General features: G+C 48.6%; 2 protein-coding genes across 5 annotated transcripts in view; both read right to left on the bottom strand.

The window, feature by feature from the left end:
* Positions 1-238: 238 nt before the first annotated feature.
* Positions 239-22,486, bottom strand: baz1a (bromodomain adjacent to zinc finger domain, 1A). Of its 4 annotated transcripts, none has more exons than XM_061082693.1 (30): positions 22,406-22,486; positions 21,952-22,091; positions 19,480-19,758; positions 18,129-18,284; positions 17,943-18,047; positions 17,672-17,759; positions 16,547-16,660; positions 16,083-16,325; positions 15,918-16,013; positions 15,659-15,797; positions 13,957-14,088; positions 13,060-13,380; positions 12,583-12,748; positions 12,364-12,471; positions 11,938-11,999; positions 11,753-11,859; positions 10,922-11,178; positions 10,621-10,841; positions 9,766-9,896; positions 9,554-9,690; positions 9,301-9,455; positions 9,126-9,197; positions 8,755-8,837; positions 8,478-8,642; positions 8,041-8,255; positions 7,827-7,970; positions 7,551-7,726; positions 7,163-7,353; positions 6,052-6,139; positions 239-1,741 (listed from the first exon to the last, which is right to left on the bottom strand). In XM_061082693.1, exons 2-30 carry the CDS (start codon positions 22,062-22,064, stop codon positions 1,566-1,568), a joined length of 4,440 nt encoding a protein of 1,479 aa, XP_060938676.1. In that variant the 5' UTR covers positions 22,065-22,091; positions 22,406-22,486; the 3' UTR covers positions 239-1,565. The 4 variants fall into 4 exon arrangements, with proteins under 4 accessions (XP_060938676.1, XP_060938677.1, XP_060938678.1 ...); XM_061082694.1 differs by having other exon boundaries at positions 7,827-7,967; XM_061082695.1 differs by having other exon boundaries at positions 17,943-18,044.
* Positions 22,487-23,986: 1,500 nt separating this feature from the next.
* The window catches only part of zgc:109986 (uncharacterized protein LOC553566 homolog), a 3,615-nt gene continuing 1,854 nt past the window's right edge, over positions 23,987-25,747 (bottom strand). The window contains exons 5-8 of the mRNA XM_061082810.1: positions 25,497-25,607; positions 25,021-25,127; positions 24,712-24,802; positions 23,987-24,338 (exon numbers count right to left, since the gene is read on the bottom strand). Of these exons, the coding sequence (XP_060938793.1) occupies positions 24,225-24,338; positions 24,712-24,802; positions 25,021-25,127; positions 25,497-25,607 (423 nt within the window). The 3' untranslated portion in view covers positions 23,987-24,224. The remainder of the gene's footprint in view (positions 24,339-24,711; positions 24,803-25,020; positions 25,128-25,496; positions 25,608-25,747) is intronic.

Raw genomic sequence — 25,747 nt, 5'->3', positions numbered from 1 at the left:
GCAGTGACTTCCTTCATGAGGACGTTTAACTGGTGCTTTCGTTATATTGAGTTTAACAATTGATTTAGGTTGAGTTGAGTTAAGGTAGGAACGGATTAACCTATAGTAACTATGGTCAAGATTAGATCAATGGAGTGTGAGTGTGTGTGTGAGTGTGAGTTAGTGTGTGAGTGAGTGTGTGTTAGTGTGTGAGTGTGAGTTATTGTGTGTGTGTTTGTGTGGATCAACAGGCAGCAGGTGGTTATAAAAAGTCCATTTATTTTTACATTAGAACATCAAACAGGTGAGAGATCATCCGGAGGCTGAGCATCGATCAGTCATAAATAAAGACAACGCAGAGACTAAATAAATACAGAGGTAGGGGGCGCTGCAGGGGCTCCAGTGTAGTTTTACAGACTGACCCCCCCCACCTCCAGACACAACAGGAAGGAAATAAACTAAAGAAATGCAGCCAAAGAAACGACTAAATTCAAAATACAAAAACAACAAATCCACAGAGGCCACGGCGACTCAGGTCAAAGGTCAAAGATCATCGGCATCAAACTGTGACTGAAGCTTTTAAAATCCAATTTTAATTTCCTCCAATAAGACGACTGGTTCGACCCAAACCTTCAAAATAAAGGATTTCAGTCAAAATCAAGATGAAATTAAACAAAGTGAAATGGATTTTCGAGTTTTACGGTTTCTTAAATATAAATTCTGTCTGAATTCAAATCGCTCGTCATGAAAGCGTCAAAATGTAAAGATTTTAATCTATAAAGGTTAATTTACGTCAGTGTCGGCCATTTTGAAACACCTGCAGTCGTTTACATGCTTTGTTGACGTCACTGAAGATTTTACAATCTTGGAAATATTGAACTTTTTTCAGACATCATGTGATTGGATTTTAAAATGAAAGCGTCACAGTTGATGAACCACATCAAACAAGCGTCTCCCTGGATCCAGAGACACGTGGACGTCTCTAACGAGCCTGAAGCCGCCGCCGCGGCGTGGAAACTTCTGAACTATCACAAAATAATCCTCACATCAAACACTTTGTCCCTGAGCAACACAAATATCCTGAAGCGTTTCACTGTCAGTGCAAAGCTTACGTTCATTAAGTGGTTTTTGCTTTTCTGGGACTCTACTCTCTCTCTCTCTCTCTCTCTCTCTACGGTCCTACAGCACCACAGGAATGTCCCTGCTCGTCCTCGTCCGTCCTCACAGACGCCAGCAGGTCGGAGGAAATCTACAAGTTTATCAAGCGGCGAGAGGGCGGAGCTTACAGAACACGCCCCTCTCAGGTGAGCTTGAATCGACACAAGCTTGTGGTTGTAACATTAATTTAATGTTTGGTTCCTTTTAAATGTGGAACTTCGTGACCTCTGACCCCTTCAGACTCCTTCCAGACACTGTGGCCTGCGGGTGCTCTGGGGTCAGAGGTCACGAAGGTGCGATTATGTCAACAATAATATCAACGCCTTGTTAGTACGTCAGGATGGAAACACCTGCAGCTTCTAAATCCCGCCCCCCTCCATGGACCAATCAGAACGAGTACGGCGGTGAGGTCAGAGGGAGCGCTTGGTTCAGTGTCGGGACCGCTTGGCGGGCGGGGCGGAGCCTTGCTCAGTCAGACCGAGCCGGCCGAGCTCCGAGTGGAAGAACTGCTGCAGGCGGGTGCCGGCCTTGGCCTCGTTGGTGTGGCGCGGGTTGTACTGGAGACAGTTGGAGAACATCAGCTCCACGTCGGAGATGAAGTCACCTGGAGACACAAACAGCTTCTCATCAGGCAAGGGAACAAGAGTGAGTGTGTGTCTGTGTGAGTGTGTGTGTCTGTGTGAGAGTGTGTGAGTGAGTGTGAGTGTGTCTGTGTGAGTCTGTGTGAGTGTGTGTGTCGTTCCACCGGCTCTTCAGCATCTCCCTGATTCAAACCCTCTGGGGTCAAAAGGTCTTTTCTCATTTCTAAAATCTTCTGAAATTGACCCGTTCGTCTGATCTCTTGTGAAAACACTAAAATATAAGAGTTCATTTGTTGGTTTGAGAAACCGATCTGATGGAGTGAAGGTGGAGCAGAAGGTGGAAGTGAAGGTGGAAGTGAAGGTGGAAGTGAAGGTGGAAGTGAAGGTGGAACAGAAGGTGGAACAGAAGGTGGAACAGAAGGTGGAAGTGAAGGTGGAAGTGAAGGTGGAAGTGAAGGTGGAACAGAAGGTGGAACAGAAGGTGGAACAGAAGGTGGAACAGAAGGTGGAACAGAAGGTGGAAGTGAAGGTGGAACAGAAGGTGGAACAGAAGGTGGAAGTGAAGGTGGAACAGAAGGTGGAACAGAAGGTGGAAGTGAAGGTGGAACAGAAGGTGGAAGTGAAGGTGGAACAGAAGGTGGAACAGAAGGTGGAACAGAAGGTGGAAGTGAAGGTGGAAGTGAAGGTGGAACAGAAGGTGGAACAGAAGGTGGAAGTGAAGGTGGAAGTGAAGGTGGAAGTGAAGGTGGAAGTGAAGGTGGAACAGAAGGTGGAAGTGAAGGTGGAACAGAAGGTGGAACAGAAGGTGGAAGTGAAGGTGGAAGTGAAGGTGGAAGTGAAGGTGGAACAGAAGGTGGAAGTGAAGGTGGAAGTGAAGGTGGAACAGAAGGTGGAACAGAAGGTGGAAGTGAAGGTGGAACAGAAGGTGGAGCAGAAGGTGGAACAGAAGGTAGAACAGAAGGTGGAACAGAAGGTGGAACAGAAGGTGGAACAGAAGGTGGAAGTGAAGGTGGAAGTGAAGGTGGAAGTGAAGGTGGAAGTGAAGGTGGAACAGAAGGTGGAAGTGAAGGTGGAACAGAAGGTGGAACAGAAGGTGGAAGTGAAGGTGGAAGTGAAGGTGGAAGTGAAGGTGGAACAGAAGGTGGAAGTGAAGGTGGAAGTGAAGGTGGAACAGAAGGTGGAACAGAAGGTGGAAGTGAAGGTGGAACAGAAGGTGGAGCAGAAGGTGGAACAGAAGGTGGAACAGAAGGTGGAACAGAAGGTGGAAGTGAAGGTGGAAGTGAAGGTGGAACAGAAGGTGGAACAGAAGGTGGAACAGAAGGTGGAACAGAAGGTGGAAGTGAAGGTGGAAGTGAAGGTGGAAGTGAAGGTGGAAGTGAAGGTGGAACAGAAGGTGGAACAGAAGGTGGAACAGAAGGTGGAACAGAAGGTGGAAGTGAAGGTGGAAGTGAAGGTGGAAGTGAAGGTGGAAGTGAAGGTGGAACAGAAGGTGGAACAGAAGGTGGAACAGAAGGTGGAAGTGAAGGTGGAAGTGAAGGTGGAAGTGAAGGTGGAACAGAAGGTGGAACAGAAGGTGGAACAGAAGGTGGAACAGAAGGTGGAAGTGAAGGTGGAACAGAAGGTGGAACAGAAGGTGGAAGTGAAGGTGGAACAGAAGGTGGAACAGAAGGTGGAAGTGAAGGTGGAACAGAAGGTGGAAGTGAAGGTGGAACAGAAGGTGGAACAGAAGGTGGAACAGAAGGTGGAAGTGAAGGTGGAAGTGAAGGTGGAACAGAAGGTGGAACAGAAGGTGGAAGTGAAGGTGGAAGTGAAGGTGGAAGTGAAGGTGGAAGTGAAGGTGGAACAGAAGGTGGAAGTGAAGGTGGAACAGAAGGTGGAACAGAAGGTGGAAGTGAAGGTGGAAGTGAAGGTGGAAGTGAAGGTGGAACAGAAGGTGGAAGTGAAGGTGGAAGTGAAGGTGGAACAGAAGGTGGAACAGAAGGTGGAAGTGAAGGTGGAACAGAAGGTGGAGCAGAAGGTGGAACAGAAGGTAGAACAGAAGGTGGAACAGAAGGTGGAACAGAAGGTGGAACAGAAGGTGGAAGTGAAGGTGGAAGTGAAGGTGGAAGTGAAGGTGGAAGTGAAGGTGGAACAGAAGGTGGAAGTGAAGGTGGAACAGAAGGTGGAACAGAAGGTGGAAGTGAAGGTGGAAGTGAAGGTGGAAGTGAAGGTGGAACAGAAGGTGGAAGTGAAGGTGGAAGTGAAGGTGGAACAGAAGGTGGAACAGAAGGTGGAAGTGAAGGTGGAACAGAAGGTGGAGCAGAAGGTGGAACAGAAGGTGGAACAGAAGGTGGAACAGAAGGTGGAAGTGAAGGTGGAAGTGAAGGTGGAACAGAAGGTGGAACAGAAGGTGGAACAGAAGGTGGAAGTGAAGGTGGAACAGAAGGTGGAACAGAAGGTGGAAGTGAAGGTGGAAGTGAAGGTGGAACAGAAGGTGGAACAGAAGGTGGAAGTGAAGGTGGAACAGAAGGTGGAAGTGAAGGTGGAACAGAAGGTGGAACAGAAGGTGGGACAGAAGGTGGAAGTGAAGGTGGAAGTGAAGGTGGAACAGAAGGTGGAACAGAAGGTGGAAGTGAAGGTGGAAGTGAAGGTGGAAGTGAAGGTGGAACAGAAGGTGGAAGTGAAGGTGGAACAGAAGGTGGAACAGAAGGTGGAAGTGAAGGTGGAAGTGAAGGTGGAAGTGAAGGTGGAACAGAAGGTGGAAGTGAAGGTGGAAGTGAAGGTGGAACAGAAGGTGGAACAGAAGGTGGAAGTGAAGGTGGAACAGAAGGTGGAGCAGAAGGTGGAACAGAAGGTAGAACAGAAGGTGGAACAGAAGGTGGAACAGAAGGTGGAACAGAAGGTGGAACAGAAGGTGGAAGTGAAGGTGGAAGTGAAGGTGGAACAGAAGGTGGAACAGAAGGTGGAACTGAAGGTGGAAGTGAAGGTGGAACAGAAGGTGGAAGTGAAGGTGGAACAGAAGGTGGAACAGAAGGTGGAACAGAAGGTGGAACTGAAGGTGGAAGTGAAGGTGGAACAGAAGGTGGAAGTGAAGGTGGAACAGAAGGTGGAAGTGAAGGTGGAACAGAAGGTGGAAGTGAAGGTGGAGCAGAAGGTGGAAGTGAAGGTGGAACAGAAGGTGGAACTGAAGGTGGAAGTGAAGGTGGAACAGAAGGTGGAAGTGAAGGTGGAACAGAAGGTGGAAGTGAAGGTGGAACAGAAGGTGGAAGTGAAGGTGGAGCAGAAGGTGGAACAGAAGGTGAAACAGAAGGTGGAGCAGAAGGTGGAACAGAAGGTGGAAGTGAAGGTGGAAGTGAAGGTGGAACAGAAGGTGGAAGTGAAGGTGGAGCAGAAGGTGGAAGTGAAGGTGGAACAGAAGGTGGAGCAGAAGGTGGAACAGAAGGTGGAACTGAAGGTGGAAGTGAAGGTGGAACAGAAGGTGGAAGTGAAGGTGGAACAGAAGGTGGAACTGAAGGTGGAAGTGAAGGTGGAACAGAAGGTGGAAGTGAAGGTGGAACAGAAGGTGGAAGTGAAGGTGGAACAGAAGGTGGAAGTGAAGGTGGAGCAGAAGGTGGAACAGAAGGTGAAACAGAAGGTGGAGCAGAAGGTGGAACAGAAGGTGGAAGTGAAGGTGGAAGTGAAGGTGGAACAGAAGGTGGAAGTGAAGGTGGAGCAGAAGGTGGAAGTGAAGGTGGAACAGAAGGTGGAGCAGAAGGTGGAACAGAAGGTGGAAGTGAAGGTGGAAGTGAAGGTGGAACAGAAGGTGGAAGTGAAGGTGGAAGTGAAGGTGGAAGTGAAGGTGGAAGTGAAGGTGGAACAGAAGGTGGAAGTGAAGGTGGAGCAGAAGGTGGAACAGAAGGTGAAACAGAAGGTGGAAGTGAAGGTGGAACAGAAGGTGGAACAGAAGGTGGAACAGAAGGTGGAACAGAAGGTGGAAGTGAAGGTGGAACAGAAGGTGGAACAGAAGGTGGAACAGAAGGTGGAACAGAAGGTGGAACAGAAGGTGGAACAGAAGGTGGAACAGAAGGTGGAACAGAAGGTGGAACAGACTCGTTCCTTCACTGAGCTGAAGGTTCATATCACTGAGCTACTGATGGATCATCATGAATCTGATCCAGATCCAGAGCATCACTCAGGTCTCAGAACTGATTCAACTTCTCTTCAGCGTTTGAGTCAATTTGTCAAAACAATTATTTGTGACACGTTCATGTTGAGTCTTTAAGTCGGTGCAGATCCAGACGTGTGTGTGTCTGTGTGTGAGTGTGTGTGTGAGTGTGTGTCTGTGTGTGTGTGAGTGTGTGTGAGTGTGTTTTACCTGCTGCCTGATATTCACAGTTGTTGACTCTCTCTCTGATGATGCTGAGGGCGATCGGCTTCTTGATGATGTCATAGTAGTCAGGTACCTGCAGACGTGTGTAGAGAGAGAGACAGGTGAGTGTGTGTGTGTGTGTATGAGTGTGTGTGTGTGTATGAGAGTGTGTGTGTATGAGTGTGTGTGTATGAGTGTGTATGAGAGTGTGTGTGAGTGTGTGTTTGTGAGTATGAGTGTGTGTGTGTATGAGTATGTGTGTATATGAGTGTGTGTGTGTATGTGTGAGTGTGAGTATGAGTGTGTGTGAGTGAGTGTGTGTATGAGTGTTTGTGTGTGAGAGTGTGTTTGTGAGTATGAGTGTGTGTGTGTATGAGTATGTGTGTATATGAGTGTGTGTGTGTATGTGTGAGTGTGAGTATGAGTATGTGTGTGAGTGTATGAGAGTATATGTGTGAGTGTGTGTATGTACGAGTGTGTGTGTGTGAGTGTGTGTATGTATGAGTGTGTGAGTGTGTGTATGTATGAGTGTGTGTGTGTTTGTGAGTATATGAGTGAGTGAGTGTGTGTGTGTATGAATGTGTGTGTGAGTATGAGTGAGTGTATATGAGTGTGTGTATGTGTATAAGTGTGTGTGTGTGTATGAGTGTGAGTACGAGTGTGTGTGTGTGTGTATGAGTGTTTGTGTGTGTGTGTGTGAATGAGTGAGTGTGTGTGTGTGTGTGTGTATGAGTGAGTGTGAGTGAGTGAGTGTGAGTGTGTGTGTGTGTGTGAGTGAGTGATGAGTGTGTGTGTGTGTGTGTGTGAGAGTGAGTGAGTGATGAGTGTGTGTGTGAGCAGTGTGTGAGTATGTGTGTGTATGTGTGTGTGTGTGTGTGAGTGTGTGAGTGTGTGTGAGTGTGTATACAAGTGTGTGTGTGTGTCAGTGAGTGTGTGAGATACAGATTAAGATTAAGAGTGTGTGTGTGTGTGTGTGTGTGAGTGAGTGAGTGAGTGAGTGAGTGAGTGAGTGAGTGAGTGAGTGAGTGTATATAAGTGTGTGTGTGTATGAGTGTGTGTGTGTGTATGAGTGTGTGTGTGTGTGTGAGTGTGTGTGTGTGTGTGTGTGTGTGTGTACCTGGGTCCTGGACACCAGCTTCTTGAAGGGCCAGCTGTCTTCGTGTCTCACCAGATCCACCGTCAGCAGCTCGCAGGCCGACAGCTCGTGGACGCCGTGGTTCCTCCCGGAGGAGCGGCGGCTGGAGGAGGAGGGGGGGGCGCTGGAGGGAGGAGTCAGGACGGGTCTGGAGGGCTTCGGGGGGGCAGTGTCTGTGGAGGAGCAGAGGGGAGACGTTCAGAGACACAGTGTGTAGCAGCCGAACAGCGACTGTGTGTGAAGACTTAACGTTAATAACAACATGTTCAGCTTCTCAGACGGATGTGACCCCGACCAGCTTCCTGTTTACCCGACCAGCTTCCTGTTTACCCGACGAGCTTCCTGTTTACCCGACCAGCTTCCTGTTTACCTGTCGGCTTCCTGCGGCGCTCGCTCGGACCCGGTGAAGGTTTTGCGTTGCCGTTTGGCGCCAGGATCTCTTGGCTCAGACGGGCGCTGATCCGGCTCCCGGAGCGAGGGGGGGCTTTGCTGCCGGACGCCACGTTGGGTTTGGATATAGGGGGTGTGGCCTTTTTGCCCGAGGACCTGTGATGAGAAGAGGGTGGAGTCAGTGAGGAGGAGGAGCCAGTGAGGAGGAGGAGCCAGCGCCTTCGTGACCGGAGAGCGAGTGACCACAGAGACTCACCTGGAGGCGGAGGAGTGTTTCCCTGCTGAGATGGTGCTGCTTCTGGGCGTGGTCTGTTGTCCTTTGGGTGTGGTCTGTTGTCCTTTGGGTGTGGCCTGTTGGTTCCGGCCTTTAGGGGGCGGGGCCTGACTCCTCTTGGTGCTGCTGAGGTTCGGAGAAGCTGCAGCGTCAGACTGATCTTTGTGATTTGACTGATCTGAATGTTTCCACTCACCTCACTACAACTTCTTCATCCGCTGACTCCTCCGTCTCATCCTCCGACTCCTCCTCCTCTTCTGACTCCTCCTCTTCCTCCTCAGTCTCTTGCTCCTCCTCCTCCTCCTCGACCTCCTCCTCCTCGTCCACGGAGGAGCGCTGGCGGGACGGGACCCGGCTGGATCTCTGTTTGGGTCGACAGTCGGGACAGAACCAGTCGCCCTCGGGAACCGTCTGAGACAAACAAACACGTCAGAGCCGCTGCTACAGAAACAGCTTCATTATCATAACCAGCACAAAGTGCACTGGATGGTACCGCCCCCTGGTGGTCACTGTTTGTCATTGCACTCAACTGTATGAAACTTGTCATTGTGGTCTATAAACTAAAGGTTGTTGGGGAAACTGCAAACTGGTAATTGTGAGACAGGAGCCTGATGGGCATGAGGGGGGGCGTACCTTGAGGCGGGGCCTCAGGCAGTGGGTGTGGTGACCTCGGTCGCAGCCGTCACACAGCAGCATGTTGTCCGCGTCTCCTTTGCGTCTGCAGATGCGACAGCGAGCGTTGAGGACGGAGCGAGACCAGAGGACACTCCTCTCCAGACTGGACAGGTGGACGAACACCTGGACACACGTCAGCAGCGAGTTGCACGTTAAGAAAAACAAACGTTCGAGGCCGACAGCCAATCAGAACACGGCTTTCTCTGTAGATAAGAAAGGAGGCGTGTCTTCTGACCTGAGACAAACTGGAGCAGGACTGAAGAGACTCCCTCCAGCGCTCCAACACCGTCTTCACCACCCGCCCACTGTCACTGCCGTCTGATGGAGACACCACATTCAGAGGCTTTAAACCAGAACACACACACACACACACACACACACACACACACACACACACACACACACACACACACACACACACACACACACACACACACACACACACACACACACACACACACACACACACACACACACACACACACACACACACACACACACACACACACACACACACACACACACACACACACACACACACACACACACACACACACACACAGCTTTATAACATCAGTTCTACATGTTGATGGTATCCAGTCGTACCCTCACTGGCCTGATCCTCGTCTTTCTTCTTGTTCTTCTTCATCTTCTGGTCTTTCTTTGAGTCCTCCTCACCTGTAGGGGGAGCAGTTGATTGACATGTTATCCTGAACAGTGAGCTGTGTAAAACACATTGGCCACCAGGGGGCGTGAGAGTGTTAGCAGCTCAGGGACTCACCCAGAGGAGATTTGATGAAGCGTCTCTCGATGCCTTGCTCAACGTGAACCAGAGCCGCAGCCAGGATCCGGATGGAGCTGCTGACGACCTGAGGGGTCCCGCTGCCGCTGGTCCCACACGCCGCCGCCACGCCGTCCGACTTCAGCTCCTGCAGCCTGACACACAACGCACACAACGCACACATGAGACACACAACACTCACAGACAGGAAGCAGGAGCAGCAGGAAACACCAGGAGGACGGGTGGTGTCTACCTGTCTCTGCCTCTCTGCTGGTTGACCTCCATGACCTCCACCCGCTCCGTCACTCCATTGTTCTCTCTGCTGTCAGCACAGAGCAGGTCATAGTTTCCTGCTTCCAACGCCGAGCGCCACGCCCGTCTGTCCATCACCTGGGGACAGAGTGAGACACGTGAGCCTGAGGTCACCTGCTGTCTGTGGGTCTCTGATCCTCGGCGTGTTCTTACCTTCAGAGTTCCCAGAGTCCCCTGGTGGATCCGGTCCTCGATGTCCAGCAGCAGGTCCCTCAGCCGAGCCTCCATCAGAGTCTCCGCTGCAGCAGTGCATTCTGGGACAGATGTGGACGACTCAGGGTCATCTGGACACACAGGACAGGTGTGATTACAGGTGAAGATAGGGTGGATACACAATGGTTCAGCTGTGTGTGTGTGTGTGTGTGTGATACCTGTGTGTGTGTGTTACCTGTGTGTGTGTGTGTGTTACCTGTGTGTGTGTGTGTTACCTGTGTGTGTGTGTGTGTTACCTGTGTGTGTGTGTGTGTTACCTGTGTGTGTGTGTGTGTGTTACCTGTGTGTGTTACCTGTGTGTGTGTGTTACCTGTGTGTGTGTGTGTGTGTGTGTGTGTGTTACCTGTGTGTGTGTGTGTGTGTTACCTGTGTGTGTGTGTTACCTGTGTGTGTGTTACCTGTGTGTGTGTGTGTTACCTGTGTGTGTGTGTGTGTGTTACCTGTGTGTGTTACCTGTGTGTGTTACCTGTATGTGTGTGTGTGTGTTACCTGTATGTGTGTGTGTGTGTTACCTGTGTGTGTGTTACCTGTGTGTGTGTGTGTGTTACCTGTGTGTGTGTATTACCTGTGTGTGTGTGTGTGTTACCTGTGTGTGTGTGTGTGTTACCTGTGTGTGTGTGTTACCTGTGTGTGTGTGTGTGTGTGTTACCTGTGTGTGTGTTACCTGTGTGTGTTACCTGTATGTGTGTGTGTGTGTTACCTGTGTGTGTTACCTGTATGTGTGTGTGTGTGTTACCTGTGTGTGTGTGTTACCTGTGTGTGTGTGTGTGTGTGTTACCTGTGTGTGTGTGTTACCTGTGTGTGTGTATTTGCTCCGGTCACAGCTCTGCAGCAGCTGGTGCAGTCTCTCTCTCTCCTGCAGCAGCGCCTCCTTCAGGCCGCCCTCCCTGTGACCTCGGGGGTTCAGGGCGTCGATCAGCTGATCCACCTCCTCCACCGAGCTGTAGAACGACCACTCGATGGGACGGTTGATTGGCGGGCTGCAGGTGTGGCCGGGGGCGGGGCTTGAGCCGGTGCTGTACAGGAAGGTGAAGTCGTTATTCAAACGCTGATCACAGGAATTCTTTAAACATCAGGAATGAACCGTGTGACTCACCGTCCCTCGGCTGGTTCTTCTGTGACGTCCTCCTCCATCTTGGTGGTGTCCTCCTCCATCTTGGTGGTGTCCTCCTCCATCTCCGGTTTGGGCTGCGGCTGCAGCATGTCCTCCGTCAGGCCGAAGGCGTCGTCCTCCACGAACAGAGCCGCGGCCGAGGGGACCAGCCAGTAGCGGCGGTAGAGCCGGTCTCGGCCCAGCGGCGGCAGGCAGGTGCGGGCGGCCGCCTTCAGGATCCGCCCCTGCAGCTCTCGAACCTGCGGGACCATGGAGACGGTCAGACCACGCCCTCTCTCACTCCTTTCTGATTCCAGAGTTTTGTGTCCAAAGTTTCAAACATTCAAGCTCATTTCAATGTTCTCTCTCTTCTTCCACCTGTGGTGCTCCTCACAGAGAGCATCAGTGTGAAGCTCTAGAAGAAGAGAACATCTGAAGAGGAGCATCAACTTCACCACGTCTCATCTGCAACCTAGTTCTACACAAGGCACTCGGGGGTGAAGGATTCAAGGGATCATCATGACCAGGTTTCTGACACCAGGAAGTTTAAATATGCAAACAGAACCAGGATTTAGAACCCCCCCCCCTGACTGACAGGTGTCTGAACGTCTGAATATGAAAACATGGGAATAAATGTTATAATGTGAAGCGTCCGATTTCCCCAGTTTCTCCTCAACAACTACTGGTTAAAACATTAAAGGTTAAAAAGTTTGTGCTTCCATCTCATTGGTGATTTCACCAAAACCTCAGAACAAAACCACATCCCCTCGAGACTGAACACGGCTTTATCTCAAAGAGACAAATACTCAGAGGACGTGTCTCAGTGTGTCTGACCTTCTCCTGCTCCTTCTCCAGCTCCTCTGCTGCCAGGCTGGTGGGGGGGCAGGCCGGGGGTTTGGGGTCAGAGGTCATCTGGTGTCTTTCTCTCTGGTCGTCTTTAGCTGAAGGAGCGAGAAGAACAATGAGTCAGAATAAAGAGGAAAAGAGTGAAAACTGTTGGGGAAAGATTTGATATTAACCTTTTGTCTTCTTGTTGGATGAAGGCTTTTGCTCCTCGTCATCCTCAGTGTGTTGCTTCTCACTGCACACGGAAACAATGACCACAACAACACACACAATTAGTGACAATTTCTACCAAACTGACATTTATCAAACACATTAACCAGTTTCAGCGAAGATCTTAAGTAACTTTAACAACTGATGCTTGAATTCTTAGCACCCTTCTCATTCAAATGTAAAATGGCCGCCCTGTGGTTGAACGCCTCCAGGGGGCGTCAGAGCCTTCAGATGATCCTGAGATGATACATCTAGTGAGGCCACTGTGACCTTTGACCTCTGAAATCTAATGAGTTCATTCAAAGTCAACATTTCCACCAAATCTGTAGAACTTCCCTCGTGAAGCTCCTGAGAGAAGCTGTTCTCATGAACCCTGAGGAGCGTCTCACCTGCTGGTCTGTGGTCCTCCCTTCAGCTCCTGCTCCCTCAGCTTCTCCTCCTTCTCCTTCAGCCTCTGCTCCTGCTCCCTCAGCTTCTCCTCTTTACGAAGACGAACCCTAAACGTGAGGAGGAGGAAGAAGAATTTTAATTTGCTGTATATTTTCACATTTGTGTGTGTTGTGTTTACTTGTGTGTGTTGTGTTTACTTGTGTGTGTGTTGTGTCTACCTGTGTGCAGCCTCCTCTCTCTCTCTGCGGTGCTGCTCAGCTCGGATTTCTCTCAGTTCCTGTCGAGCTCCTCTCTGATCCTCCACACAGTCTTCAATCACATCTCTGCTGGACGCCAACGTCAGCAGCTTCCCCACCAGAGCCTGAAGGATCCTCAGCTTCTCCCCTTCACACAAATCCATAACTGATTAATATCTATAAAACACCAGAGGCTGAAGGATCCTCAGCTTCTCACAGATCCATAACTGATCAATATCTATAAAACACCAGAGCCTGAAGGATCCTCAGCTTCTCACAGATCAATAACTGATCAATATCTATAAACACCAGAGGCTGAAGGATCCTCAGCTTCTCACAGATCCATAACTGATACCTGTTTAAATTGATCCATATTGGTCTATGAGCAGGAACCTTGTTTGATTATTAATTACTGATGCTGTAAATGAAAGAGGATCCGATGTGTTGCTGGTTGCTCACCTGGAGTCAGGTCGTACACGGCGGTGCAGGACAGACGCTTCAGCAGCGTCGGCTCAGCCAATCGCAGCTCGACACACGGGTCGTCCATCAGCGTGAAGCCGCCCTGCTTCTGGTAGCGCAGCTTAGCGTTGACGTGGTTACAGTCGGCGCCGGACGCCAGGATGTGCAGCCGCAGGATCTCCGACAGCGTGCAGCTGTCCAGGTCGAGCTGCTTCAGGCTGCAGCCGTGGTGAAGCTGAGGCCACGCCCCCGCCAAGGAGGCCACGGCGCTCATCACTGACTGAGTCGGGTCAGAGTCATCGTCCAGGGCCTCCGACAGATCTGTACACAATATACACACAATACACTGTAAACAGATCTGTACACAATATACACAATACACTGTAAACAGATCTGTACACAATATACACACAATACACACTGTAAACAGATCTGTACACAATATACACAATACACACTGTAAACAGATCTGTACACAATATACACAATACACTGTAAACAGATCTGTACACAATATACACACAATACACACTGTAAACAGATCTGTACACAATATACACACAATACACACTGTAAACAGATCTGTACACAATATACACAATACACACTGTAAACAGATCTGTACACAATATACACAATACACTGTAAACAGATCTGTACACAATATACACACTGTAAACAGATCTGTACACAATACACACACAATACACACACAATACACTGTAAACAGATCTGTACACAATACACTGTAAACAGATCTGTACACAATATACACAATACACTGTAAACAGATCTGTACACAACATACACACAATCAGTGGCTGCACCATGTTCTGAATGAATGTGTGAGTGAATGCTTGTCATCATGAGGAGCAGCTGTGTGTGTGTGTGTCTGACCTTCAGCCTGGTCCTTGGTCACCTCCTCCTGCTCCTCGTCCAGAGCCTGGAAGATGGCCGACAGGAAGAAGAACAGCAGCTCACACAGAGGACCTTCAGGGTCAGAACCCACCAGAGCCTCCTCCAGAACCTCTGTGGACACACAACATCAAACAGATGCTTTGAGACAATACAACATCAAGAAGAAGCAAGAGAACCTGTGCAGAGGTAGAACCGCTTAGAACAAATGAAGTAACTCAGCCACACACTTAAGAACCAAGATAAACAAAACAGCTGGAGAACCAGTTGATCTATGAATCCCTAAATCTTCATTACAGAACTCCTTGAATCCACCTGTGTAGTTCAGAGTGAAGACACCACTGACCCACAGGACCTCAGCTAGAACCAGGTCCTGTGGTTCTGGTGTTGATAGAACCCGAACTTAACCTTTTCTACCACAGGGAACCTGGTGTTAGTGCTGGTTCTACTTTTAAGAGGAAGAAGAACCAGTTTGCTTCTCCACAGGTTGGAGCTTCCAAAGATCTGAGTCATCAACTGAAGCGTTTCCACGGTAACTGCTGCTTCACTTTGGCACCAACAGTTAAACATTTAAATATTAAAAGTGGAGGTCACAACTATCTGGTTTGGTATGATTGGTCCTGATTAGGGTTGCAAAGGGGCGGAAAGTTTCCGGTAAATTTCCGGAAAGTTTCTGGAAACTTTCCATGGGAAGTTTAACTCGGGACTTTTGGGAATTTTGAAAGAAAAAGAAATACGCAAAATTAGACGCTGAGAAATAAAAACATGATTCAAAACTCTATTTTAAAGATGTATGAACGTTGAGTTTCAAGCCTCCACTGGTCATTCTTCCATCACATGCACAGATAACTCCCAGCATGCTTCACTCTACAGCAGGGCTATTGAGGCCTGCTGTAGAGTGAAGGACTAGTCAGGTAAGTTTCCATGATATTACTGGGAAAATATATTAGCATGCTGATTGAGGATTGTTCATCTGTTCATCTAGACTATTTCCATTCATTTATCCATCAATTGTAAAATATGTTTACAGACGATTCCAATTGTTTGGCTAACTGTTTATATCTCTGGCATTGCATTAGTGTTTTTTTACAAACTTTTTTCTCATCTTATTCTACAGAACAATGCCACGTGCACTCTCTCATGTGTGGAGACATTTCACCTCATCCAATGTAGAAGGAAAGGCTGTGTACATTTGCAAATACTGTGCAAAGACCTATGTTAAGAATGACACAACGATGCAGAAGCATATAGTCAAGTGCCCAAAGTTTCCTCAGGGCTCAAATCAGCCTATGACACAACAAAATGTTTATATTTATGTCTGTATATGACAAGGTAAATACAGTTAGTATAAATTACCCACAACATTTCCAGTTTATTCCCGTTTATTCCCCTTAATTCCCGTATATTCCCTTGAATTCCCATGGAAAGTTTCCAACTTTGAATATTCCCGGAATTTTGCAACCCTAGTCCTGATGATCCTGACGCGAGCGGATCTTGTTCTCGGCTTCCTACAGGCCGTTGGAACCGCTCTGGTGAAAAAGGCACAGGTGGAACCAGCACCAGGTTCACCTCGGTCAGAGCAGGACCACCGGAACCTGGTCCTGTCTGATTCAGCAGACTGGACCAGGACCACCGGAACCTGGTCCAGTCTGATTCAGCTGACTTTGAGGAGCAACGTTCTCACCTAGAGAGATTCCATCGGGGAACTCGTCCTTCAGGTCAAAGACTTCCCCGAAGGCTCGCAGGAACTCCAGGATCATCAGAGCTTCTCCAAAGAGGACCGAGGGGAGACGGGTTCTCACTGGATCCGGACTTGGAAGCTCCTGAAGAACCAACACACGGTTCCAGGTTCAGACACGTACAGATGTGACTGATTTACAGTTTCTATTCCACACTCAATAAATTCACATTAATACTTTGAGTCATTAATCATCAAACCCAACCTTCAGGTCTTCACACTCCAGGTCTTCTCTGGGTTTGTTCCAAATCTTCAGTCGCTCAGCGTATTTCTTCTTCTCCTCTTTCAGCTTCTCTCGTTCCTGTGAATTTCAGTCCGTCTTAAAAAGTTCAGATTTCATTTTACAAGCAGACAAAGTTTAAAAACTCACCTTCTCCTTCTCCTGCTTTCTATGCTCATTCTCCTCCCTCCTCCTCTGCTTCTCCTCCTCAAACCTCTTCCTCTGCTCCTCCTTCATCTTCTCCTTGTCCTCCTTCTCCCTCCTCTTGGCCTCCTGCACCTCCTCCTTCTCCTTCTTCAGTCGAGCTCTGTCTGTGGCCGTGGCAGCCATCTCCTTCCTCTGCTGCAGCAGCTTCAGCTTCTCCTCGGTCACCTTCCCCAGAGCCGGACTCATCTACAGGAGAGGATCAGTGTTCACATGGAGGAGGAACTGGGATCTGAAGATCTCTCATTTAATATCCACTTCTCCATCTGTGACTTTATACTCATGTTACTACTCAGATATAAAGTCCAACGAGGCCGGAGAAAGACTTTGATACAACAAACTGAGACACAACACATTTTAGATTAAATACGCTGCTATATTATATCATGGGTGTGACAGTCATCACTCACCTGACCACGCCCTCCACCTTTAGAGGGGGGGCTGAAGGGGAACCGGGGGGGCTCGTCAGGGAAGAACTGAGAGAAGGTTTGTTCCGACAGCTGGAACTTCATCACTGTGGAGGGCTGAGACACAGGAGGACACGTCAGTCATGAAGCCCGAGGACAACACGTGTCTGGTAGGAACGCTTCTGCTTAACATGTGGCAGCCATGTTACCATGTTACCATGTTACCATGTTACCATGTTACCATGTTACCATGTTACCATGTTTCAAGAGGACAGACGGCTCAGTGTCAGCAGAGCTCCTACTGAGATCTGTAACATTAAGACTTCTCTGCTTCATTCTTAAAGTGGTGTTCAGAGAAGGACCTGTGACGCTTCACTTCTCATGAAGGACCAGTGAGCAGCGGTTCAGTTTCCACACGCGTGTCAGTGACCTTCAGGAGATCATGTGATCACTCTGCTGCTGCCACACTCTCTGTGACCTCATCCGTTCATCTTTAAGGGTAAAAATGTGAAGAAAGTCCCTGAGGACCAACTTGAGATATTCTATTTTATTTGTATTTCACCAAATCATGTTTGTTATCTCAAGACACGTAACATATCAGGTCAAGACCTTAAAAATGATACAGAAATCCAAAGGTTCCCACAATGAGCAGCTCTGACCCGACAGATTTAGATTCATTAAAAAGGAAGAAACTGTAGAACCAGACTCGATAGATCCTGAACAGGTTTAGTGAGGTCACATTTCACTTAATTCAATTGAAGTGAAGCCTTTTCTTGGTGAAGTTACAGTTTCTCTGTATAATCGTTATCTTCTGGTTGCTGAAGCATCTTAACAACACACCTCCAAGCGGTTCTGAGTTCTCTGCTCCAGATTATTTATAATGTGTCGGGTAGAAGTCTTCATCTGTTAATGATCGATAAGGATGAAGACACTGAACTGATCCAGCAGCTGACACTCGTGTTAACACATCGTACAGAACACTGGAACCAGGTCAGGTGTTTGGTTTTAGCCTTCGTGGCTGAGAACCCACGACCAGAGGATAGAAGGGAACTCCTCATGCAGAGGCTGCGAGTCATCATCAGTAAAGGTTAGAAGTCAGTTAACGACAGGAAGGGGAGGAGCTCTCACCTTGAGAGCGATGGTCCCGTTGTGAGGGACACAGTGTTGCTTGAGGAGCAGCTTCAGTCTCTCTTTGGACAGACTCGTCTTCCTGCGACTGGACAAACAAACGTCTCGTGGTTAAACTCATGTAACGTTAATGATGAAGCTTCGGTCTGATGACGTTTGAACAACAATCGGTTCTTCAATCTTTGACTGAACAGAAACACGATGTTAACATCACTCTCACTTCTTCAGCCCTGAAGCTGATTCACTGACTGGACACTTCTGAACTCCTCACCTGATCTGATTGACCTTGACGGTGAACGGCTCGCTGTGCTCGTCCTTCATCATCCTCACCGTGTACCTGAACGCCGACGGACTCAGAGGCTTCTTCCTCTTCCTGCTGACACACACCAGGATCACTCCAGGGTTCAAACAGCTGTTCACTCTCTGACCTACAACCTCTGACCTCTGACCCACTCACCCGTTGACCTGAGCTGAGGGACTCTGGAAGACGTTTCTGTCCTCGTCGCTGTCGCTGATGACGATGGCGTCATCAGGCTCCTTGTGGCCGTTAGTGGTCGGTGCGCCATCGGCACTGGAGTGAGGAGAATGAACCTGCAGGATCTCACACGCATGTCTACACACACACACACACACACACGAGAATTTACATGACAATAATCGAACAATAAAGCCAATGAGACTCAATTACAAAGCTAAACGTTTAAATCATAATATTAAACTGTACTATCTGGAGACGGTGAATTAGAGCCACGTAAAGAAAATACCATCTGAGATATCAAGGACAAATCATAATATAACAAGAATATGTTAAGATAAATAACAAAATACATGATTTTAAGGTTCAGGACTTTGGAAAGATTGTGAAAGATATTTCAAGGAACTCAAGGGAGAGCATGGGTTCAATCATTTTTTTGGATTACTTCCAAGTCTGAAACTTTATTAATAAAACGAAAATGGGAAAGCGAAGTCCACAACTGTATTACAGTAGAAGATGTCCTGCTCAACCTCACAATCTTTCCAAAGTCCTGATTCCATGTTCATTCTGCTCCCCCACTCATACAACTACACTTACTACACATATATGCATATTATTAAATTTAATATTCCACTCCTTCACCCTGTAACTGCTGCTAGCCCTTCATTTAAATCTAAAATGTTCTTTTTTTTATCTTGTATAGCCGGTGTACTGTTAACATGTTTCCTAACAGGTCATAAGAACGTCACTGCTCTGATGACGCTCAGTTATTTTGTGCACGTGACAATAAACACTGTGATGTGGGAGGAGCCTGGTCAGATGTTACACCTGCTCTGAAGTTCACCACTCGGCTCCTCCAGCTGCTGAGGGGAGCTGCTAGAAAACAATCACAAAGAAATGGATTAAGCCACATTCCCCATGTGCCTGGTATGATATCACATATGGAGTCTCTGGTCCTATGTGATTCATAATAAGAGTATAAATATTATAAAGAACATTGTGTAAGAAGGTGAGTCTGTGGTGAAGAAAGAGCTTTGAGGACTTCTTTCTCAAACTCTATGATTTGTGTGTCTCATGTTTCCAGTTGAAACACTACAAACACGTTCTGAATCTGCATGTTTGGGATTATTGTAAATCTGCATCTGCTTCCATGTAGCCTCAATCCTGTCCTTTCAAAATAAAAGCATGTGACTTGAGTGATCAGCTCAGTGGTGAACAGACGAACTGTGAGTGAATCACTTTGATACCGAAAGAAACGTGAAAAGATTCCTCATTAAGTTCTGCTCTCTCTGAATTCTGTGACATCAGAGATGAGGACCCCCCCCCCCAGTACCTGGCCCCGTTGCGTCCGGCCACGTCCACCGTCTCTCCCGGGAAGAAGCGGTCTTTGGCGAAGCTGTAGACGTCCTCGCAGAGCTCCGTCAGCCGGCCGTGTCGGCTCAGCGCCGCCAGGTGGAGCAGCGGCAGCACCAGACACTGAGGGAAGCTCTGCAGGCTCAGCTTCGCTCGCCGCTCGCTCTCCACCGCCTCCAGGTACGTGAGGCTCGCTCGCCCCGTCAGAGCACAGCTCCACACCAGAGAGTTACACAGGATGGTCCTCTCGAAGAAGTCACTGAGGAGGAGGAAGAGAGGGAGGAAGAGGAGGAGCAGGAGAGGGAGGAGGAGAGGGAAGAGAGGGAGGAGGAGAGGGAGGAGGAAGAGGAGAGGGGGGAGGAGGAGGAGGAGAGGGAGGAGGAAGAGGAGAGGGGGGAGGAGGAAGAGAGGGGGAGGAGGAGAGGGAGAAGGAAGAGAGGGAGAGGAGGAAGAGGAGGAGGAGGAGCAGGAGCAGGAGGAGAGGGAGGAAGAGGAGGAGGAGGAGAGGGAGGTGGAGGAGGAGGGAAGAGAGGGAGGAGGAGGAGGGAGGAAAGAGGAGAGGGAGGAGGAGGAGGAGAGGGAGGAAGAGGAAGAGGAGGTGGAGGAGGAGAGGGAAGAGAGGGAGGAGGAGGAGGAAGAGAGGGAGAGGAGGAGAGGGAGGAGGAGCAGGAGGAGAGGGAGGAAGAGGAAGAGGAGGAGAGCTCAGTTACTTCTCAGTGTTTCTCTCACACTTCTACAGATACGTCTACTGACACATTGTTTTGCATCTAGTGTTGCAAAGTTTCCGGTAAATTTCCGGAAACTTTGCACGGGAAGTTTAGCTCTGGAATTTTGAAAAAAAAAACAACTATGCAAATTAAACGCTGAGCAATAAAAACATCATTCAAAACTCTATTTTAAAGATGTATGGAACGTTGAGTTCCAACCCTCCACTGGTCATTCTTCCATCACATGCACAGATAACTCCCAGCATGCTTCACTCTACAGCAGGGCTACTGAGGCCTGCTGTAGAGTGCAGGACTAGTCAGGTAAGTTTCCATGATATTACTGGGAAAATATATGAGCATGCTGATTGAGGATTGTTCATCTGTTCATCTAGACTATTTCCATTCATTTATCCATCAATTGTAAAATATGTTTACAGACGATTCCAATTGTTTGTCTAACTATTCATATCTCTGGCATTGCATTAGTGTTTTTTTACAAACTTTTTTCTCATCTTATTCTACAGAACAATGCCACGTGCACTCTCTCATGTGTGGAGACATTTCACCTCATCCAATGTAGAAGGAAAGGTTGTGTACATTTGCAAATACTGTGCAAAGACCTATGTTAAGAATGACACAACGATGCAGAAGCATATAGTCAAGTGCCCAAAGTTTCCTCAGGGCTCAAATCAGCCTATGACACAACAAAATGTTTATATTTATGTCTGTATATGACAAGGTTAATACAGTTAGTATAAATTACCCACAACATTTCCAGTTTATTCCTGTTTATTCCTGTTAATTCCCATGGAAAGTTTCTAACTTTGAATATTCCCGGAATTTTGCAACTATCTACAACTCATCAAACTAAAGCTTCCACATGGACACAGGTCACATGACCGGTCACGTACATGGGTCACGTGATGCAAACAGGAAGTAGAAATTGGTTGCTTGGTTACAAACGAGGAGCAGTGATGGTGAAGAGTCAGAGCCACTACGAGGTGGAAGTGTAACTAACAGGAAGTGTAACTAACAGGAAGTGTAACTAACAGGAAGTGTTAGAGATGCTTTGTAGTGGAGTCATGTGACTGATGAGAGCCAACCAGGAAGAGAACGTCTGTTTGTAAGAGACTAAAGTAACTTTCGAAAAGTTCACATGAAATATCTAGTGATTGTAAATGATGACGTCACACAGACAACGGTAGTTTTCAAACTATGTATGTTTATATCTGAACAGGATATGACGCCATCAGCAGGCGAGCAGATGAAATGCACCAATAAAATAAGTGATTCTTCCTGTTTAATGAAGTTGACGTCACAGCTCAGCTCGAGTACACGTCACAGTGACGTTAGAGAGTTTGTGGTTGTCACAGACCGGAAGCACCAGCTGACCTCAGGTGACCTCTGACCTCTACACACCTGAGCAGGTGCGCAGCCGCGTTCACTGACTCCTGCTAGCGGCTAACAGGCTAATCCCTTTAGCTCGCAGCTAGCTGACGAAGCTAGCTCTGACACCTGGTGACCTCACCTGCGCGCTCGGGTCACTGTGACGCCATCAGGGTCACTGTGACGTGTTCAGGGTCACTGTGACGTGTTCAAGAACCCGCAGAACTTTCCTCACTCAGAAAAGTTTGTTTTTGTTTGTGTTAAAGTTCAGCGTCGGACCAACTGTCAAACTGGTGCCGCGGCTCAGCGGCTGTGGACCGGCCCGGGGACCTGGCCCGGCACGGCTCGGATCTACTTACTCGTAGCTCCGGAAGACTTCGTGTGTGATCTTGCAGAGGAACACCTCCTCCTCCGGCCGCAGGTCCGCGGGGGGTCTCTGTCGGACGAAGGCTTTCCTGTGGAGCAGCGGCATCTCGACTCCGCTTGGACCGGCCGCTCTCTGGAGGGAAAAGGAGGGAAACCGGGTCACAAACACCGACTATCACCGCCCAGCTCCCGCCGCACACACCCGGGTGGAGCCCCGGTGGAGCCCGGGTGGAGCCCCGGAGCAGAGCCGGAGCCCGGAGGCCGGGGTCCCGCGGCCGAGGCCGAGCAGCGGCCGCGAGGAGCGGGTCTTTTGTTAGATTCTCCGCCACATGGGAAACGTGCTCCTCGCTCCGAGGGTCCGACCCGGGGGACCACACACACACCGACTCACAAACACACACACAACAGACACACAACCGACACACGGCCGCCGGGCACCGAGCTTACCGAGCAGAGGACCGGGGCACCGGAGAGGACCGACTCAAAGTGAAGAAGTGATCCCGGGAACTGAGCCTCAGCACCGGCCGCTTGTTGACCAACTTTTCATCCCCTTCAGGGACCGAGCGCGAGCTGGGACATTCCAGCTCCGGCACTTTTATTGCCCTCAACAATAACATAGTCGGTTTTACACGTAATTTATTATGATAACCAAGATTATTAGTATTTCACCTGTTAATGAGGCGCTAATTATTATTACTGTTGTTATTTCACCTTTTGATTAGAGGGTAATGAGTATTATTTCACATGTTAATGAGGTGGAGTAATTCGTCCCGTTTTAACGACAATAAATCGATAAATGTTGATTGAAACAGATGACAGGGATGTTGTGGTCAGTGGATATTAAAGATTCATCATATTAACTCACTTATTTCAAAGTTTTTGGAGCACATATGTACACATGTCTACGAGTGTCTGAACAAAGTGAAGACACCATCACAGCTTATCAGCTGATGTCCCTGAACGCACCACAGAGGATGAGTGAGTGGGCGGGCCTTCTCCCACCTCTACAGCTGATTGGTCGCTTCTCCCGCCACTCTCTACGCCCTCTGCCAGAGCGCGAGGATGAGACAGAGCGGTGACGTCAGAGGCGTGAACTTCCGCACGTGTTGCGTCATCCGGCGGGAACTGCTGACTGGGTCACGTGACGTCAAAGACCAGAGGAGGTTTTATTGGTTGAAGTTGATCCGGATCCTGCTTCTAGTGTCGTTCTATAGATCTATACAGAGACTCAGACTCACACAACCTCTCTCTGCACGTTATAGATAAACACCTGCTGGACCCCCCCCCACACACCATGGGAAACAAAGGACCAAAGGAACCTGATCATCAAAGGAAACCAGGCGGAGTCAGTGAAGCTCACACCTCCAACAGCTTACACTGACATGCATGAGGTCACTCTGACCTTTGACCTCCGACCATAGACTAGATGTCTCGTCTGCGTTGCCGGCCATATCACCACATGGCGGCCATGTTGCTACGGGGCATCTTGCTTCGCTCACCCATAACAACTTCACGGTCTGGTTTGTTATAAACGTCAAAGATGTAGTTATGACACTGTGTAAATTATTCATTTTTTTTAGAAAATAACATAATTATTCATAAGTATGCAGTGTCATATCTACATCTCTGATGTTTATAACAACCCAGACTTTTTCAAAATCGGTTGAAAATTGAGCAAGTTATGGTTATTTATCACTACCAACACAATGTTATGGGTGAGCGAGCTGCCCCGTAGCAAGATGGCCGCCATGTGGTGACGTCCGTCGAACGAGACATCTAGTCTTTATATATATCTATGCCTCCAACAGCTTCCCTAGAAATACACTGACATGCATGAGGTCACACTGACCTTTGACCTTCAACCAACAAGTCTGAGAATCTCTTTGGACAAACTGAAGAAACCATCACCGTGGAAACAGAAATGTGTCCCCAGTTCACGTTTAATCAGGATTAATACAATTCTAATAAAAGATAACGTGTCACATGACCTCATAGCTCCTCCCTGTCACACAACCCACGACACAGCTGTGATGTCACAGTGACGGAGCAGAACTCTGGATTTATTATCTGGACCGTCGTTAGTTTCAGATCTGGTTTCCACACAGGAGGAGATAACAGATTTATTCAGAAACACCAGACCAGTTCACACCAGTTCACACGAGTCCAGACCAGTTCACACAAGTCCAGTTCAGTCCAGACCAGTTCAGACCTGATTCCAGTCTGGAACCAGACCAGGTGTAAGGAGTTCAGACCGGTCCGACCCAGGTCACATGACCCTGTAGAGGTGGATCTGTCTGAGGGCGTCTGTGTCTGTGTCTCTGCCCAGGTCCACGTCGTAGTCCACAGGAAGCTCCTCCACCCAGCCGGGCCGCAGCGCCTCCTGGTGGACACAGTGTCATTACATCATGTTATAAATTAACTGGAGAAGCGAAGTAAACAAACTATATACTACACCTCTACACACACTACAACTCCCAATGTGCATTTCACCAGCAACCAGCCAATCACAGCTTCAGCTGAGGTCATCTGAGGTCAGGATCCAAGCTGCAGCTCTGTGATTGGCTGATTGTTGGTGACAAATATACACCAGACAAATAATGGAATGAACCATTAATCTGTGTGAGGGAAGTGAAACGTGCTGCTCTACCATGAGCCTCCAGAACATCTGAAGGACACATCTCCTAACGGAACCAAAGCCTCCACAAGAACCTTAGAACCTCCTGGAGGTCGTGTAGAACCGAAGAGGTTCTCACCTGCAGAGCGGCCAGACTCTCCTGAAGACTGGGAACCGTCACCAGCAGGGAACCGGTCTTCACCAGGTTCTTCATGATGAACCTCCACGCTCTGCACACATGTAAACATCTGGATTATAACTCACACTAGAGCCGTGGACACAGAGAGAAGATTAAACTGTGACAGGACCAGGAACACCTTCTGTGGTTCAGCTTTCATTTGAGGAAATACAGAGTTTCTGTGTGTGTCTCTCTGAGTGAGTTTATGTCATTGAAAATCTGTGTGTGTCTCTCTGAGTGTGTGTGTGTGTTCTTGTTGTGCGCCCTCACTTGATTTGCTCGCTGGGCTCCATGAAGTACTCAAAGACGTTGTTCATGACCAGCACGTCTGTGTTCTGCAGCAGGACGTCCTGGGTGCAGACGTCAGCCTGATGAACCTGCAACAGATCAGAACCGGTTTCTACCGACAAACCACAACGGGACCAGCAGTGTTTCCAAACTCCTGAGATCAGTGAAGAACCACAAGCTGTGAGTCCGGTTCCTGACATGTTCTGGAATCACGAGGAGGTTCCAGATCTTCTGGTGATGAGGCCGACGCCCTGTGGAGGAGCTGGAAACAACAACACTGATCTTTCCACAGCAGAGTTTATACCTCATGTCCCGCCTCCTGCTGCTCTACAGGCTCCGCCCCTCACCTGGATGTTCCCACATGTTCCTGTTTGAACGAGTCGGACCGACAACCTGCTGCTGCTACACACACACTGACTACACAACATGTCAGGAACAAGCTGCTGCTCGTCACCCACCTGCACGCGGTCGTTCAGCCTGTATTTCTGCAGCGTGGCGTTCTGCAGCCGGACAAACTCCTCGCTGAGCTCCAGGCCAATCAGCCGCGAGGCCGAGCTGTACACGTGACCCTGGAGAGAGAGACACACACAAACACACACACAAACACACACTTACAGTAAAACTCTTATTGTTTCTCCTTGATTTCTTTAAGAATATATATTTCAGTTGTTTATTGGACAGAGAGGTCAGTGGTATAGGGGGCAGGGAG

This window comes from Limanda limanda, chromosome 12 (genome assembly GCF_963576545.1).
Source record: "Limanda limanda chromosome 12, fLimLim1.1, whole genome shotgun sequence".
In the NCBI taxonomy this organism is placed as follows: Eukaryota; Metazoa; Chordata; class Actinopteri; order Pleuronectiformes; family Pleuronectidae; genus Limanda; species Limanda limanda.
Note: the sequence above shows the minus strand (reverse complement) of the source record. Positions and strands in the feature narration are given on the sequence as shown.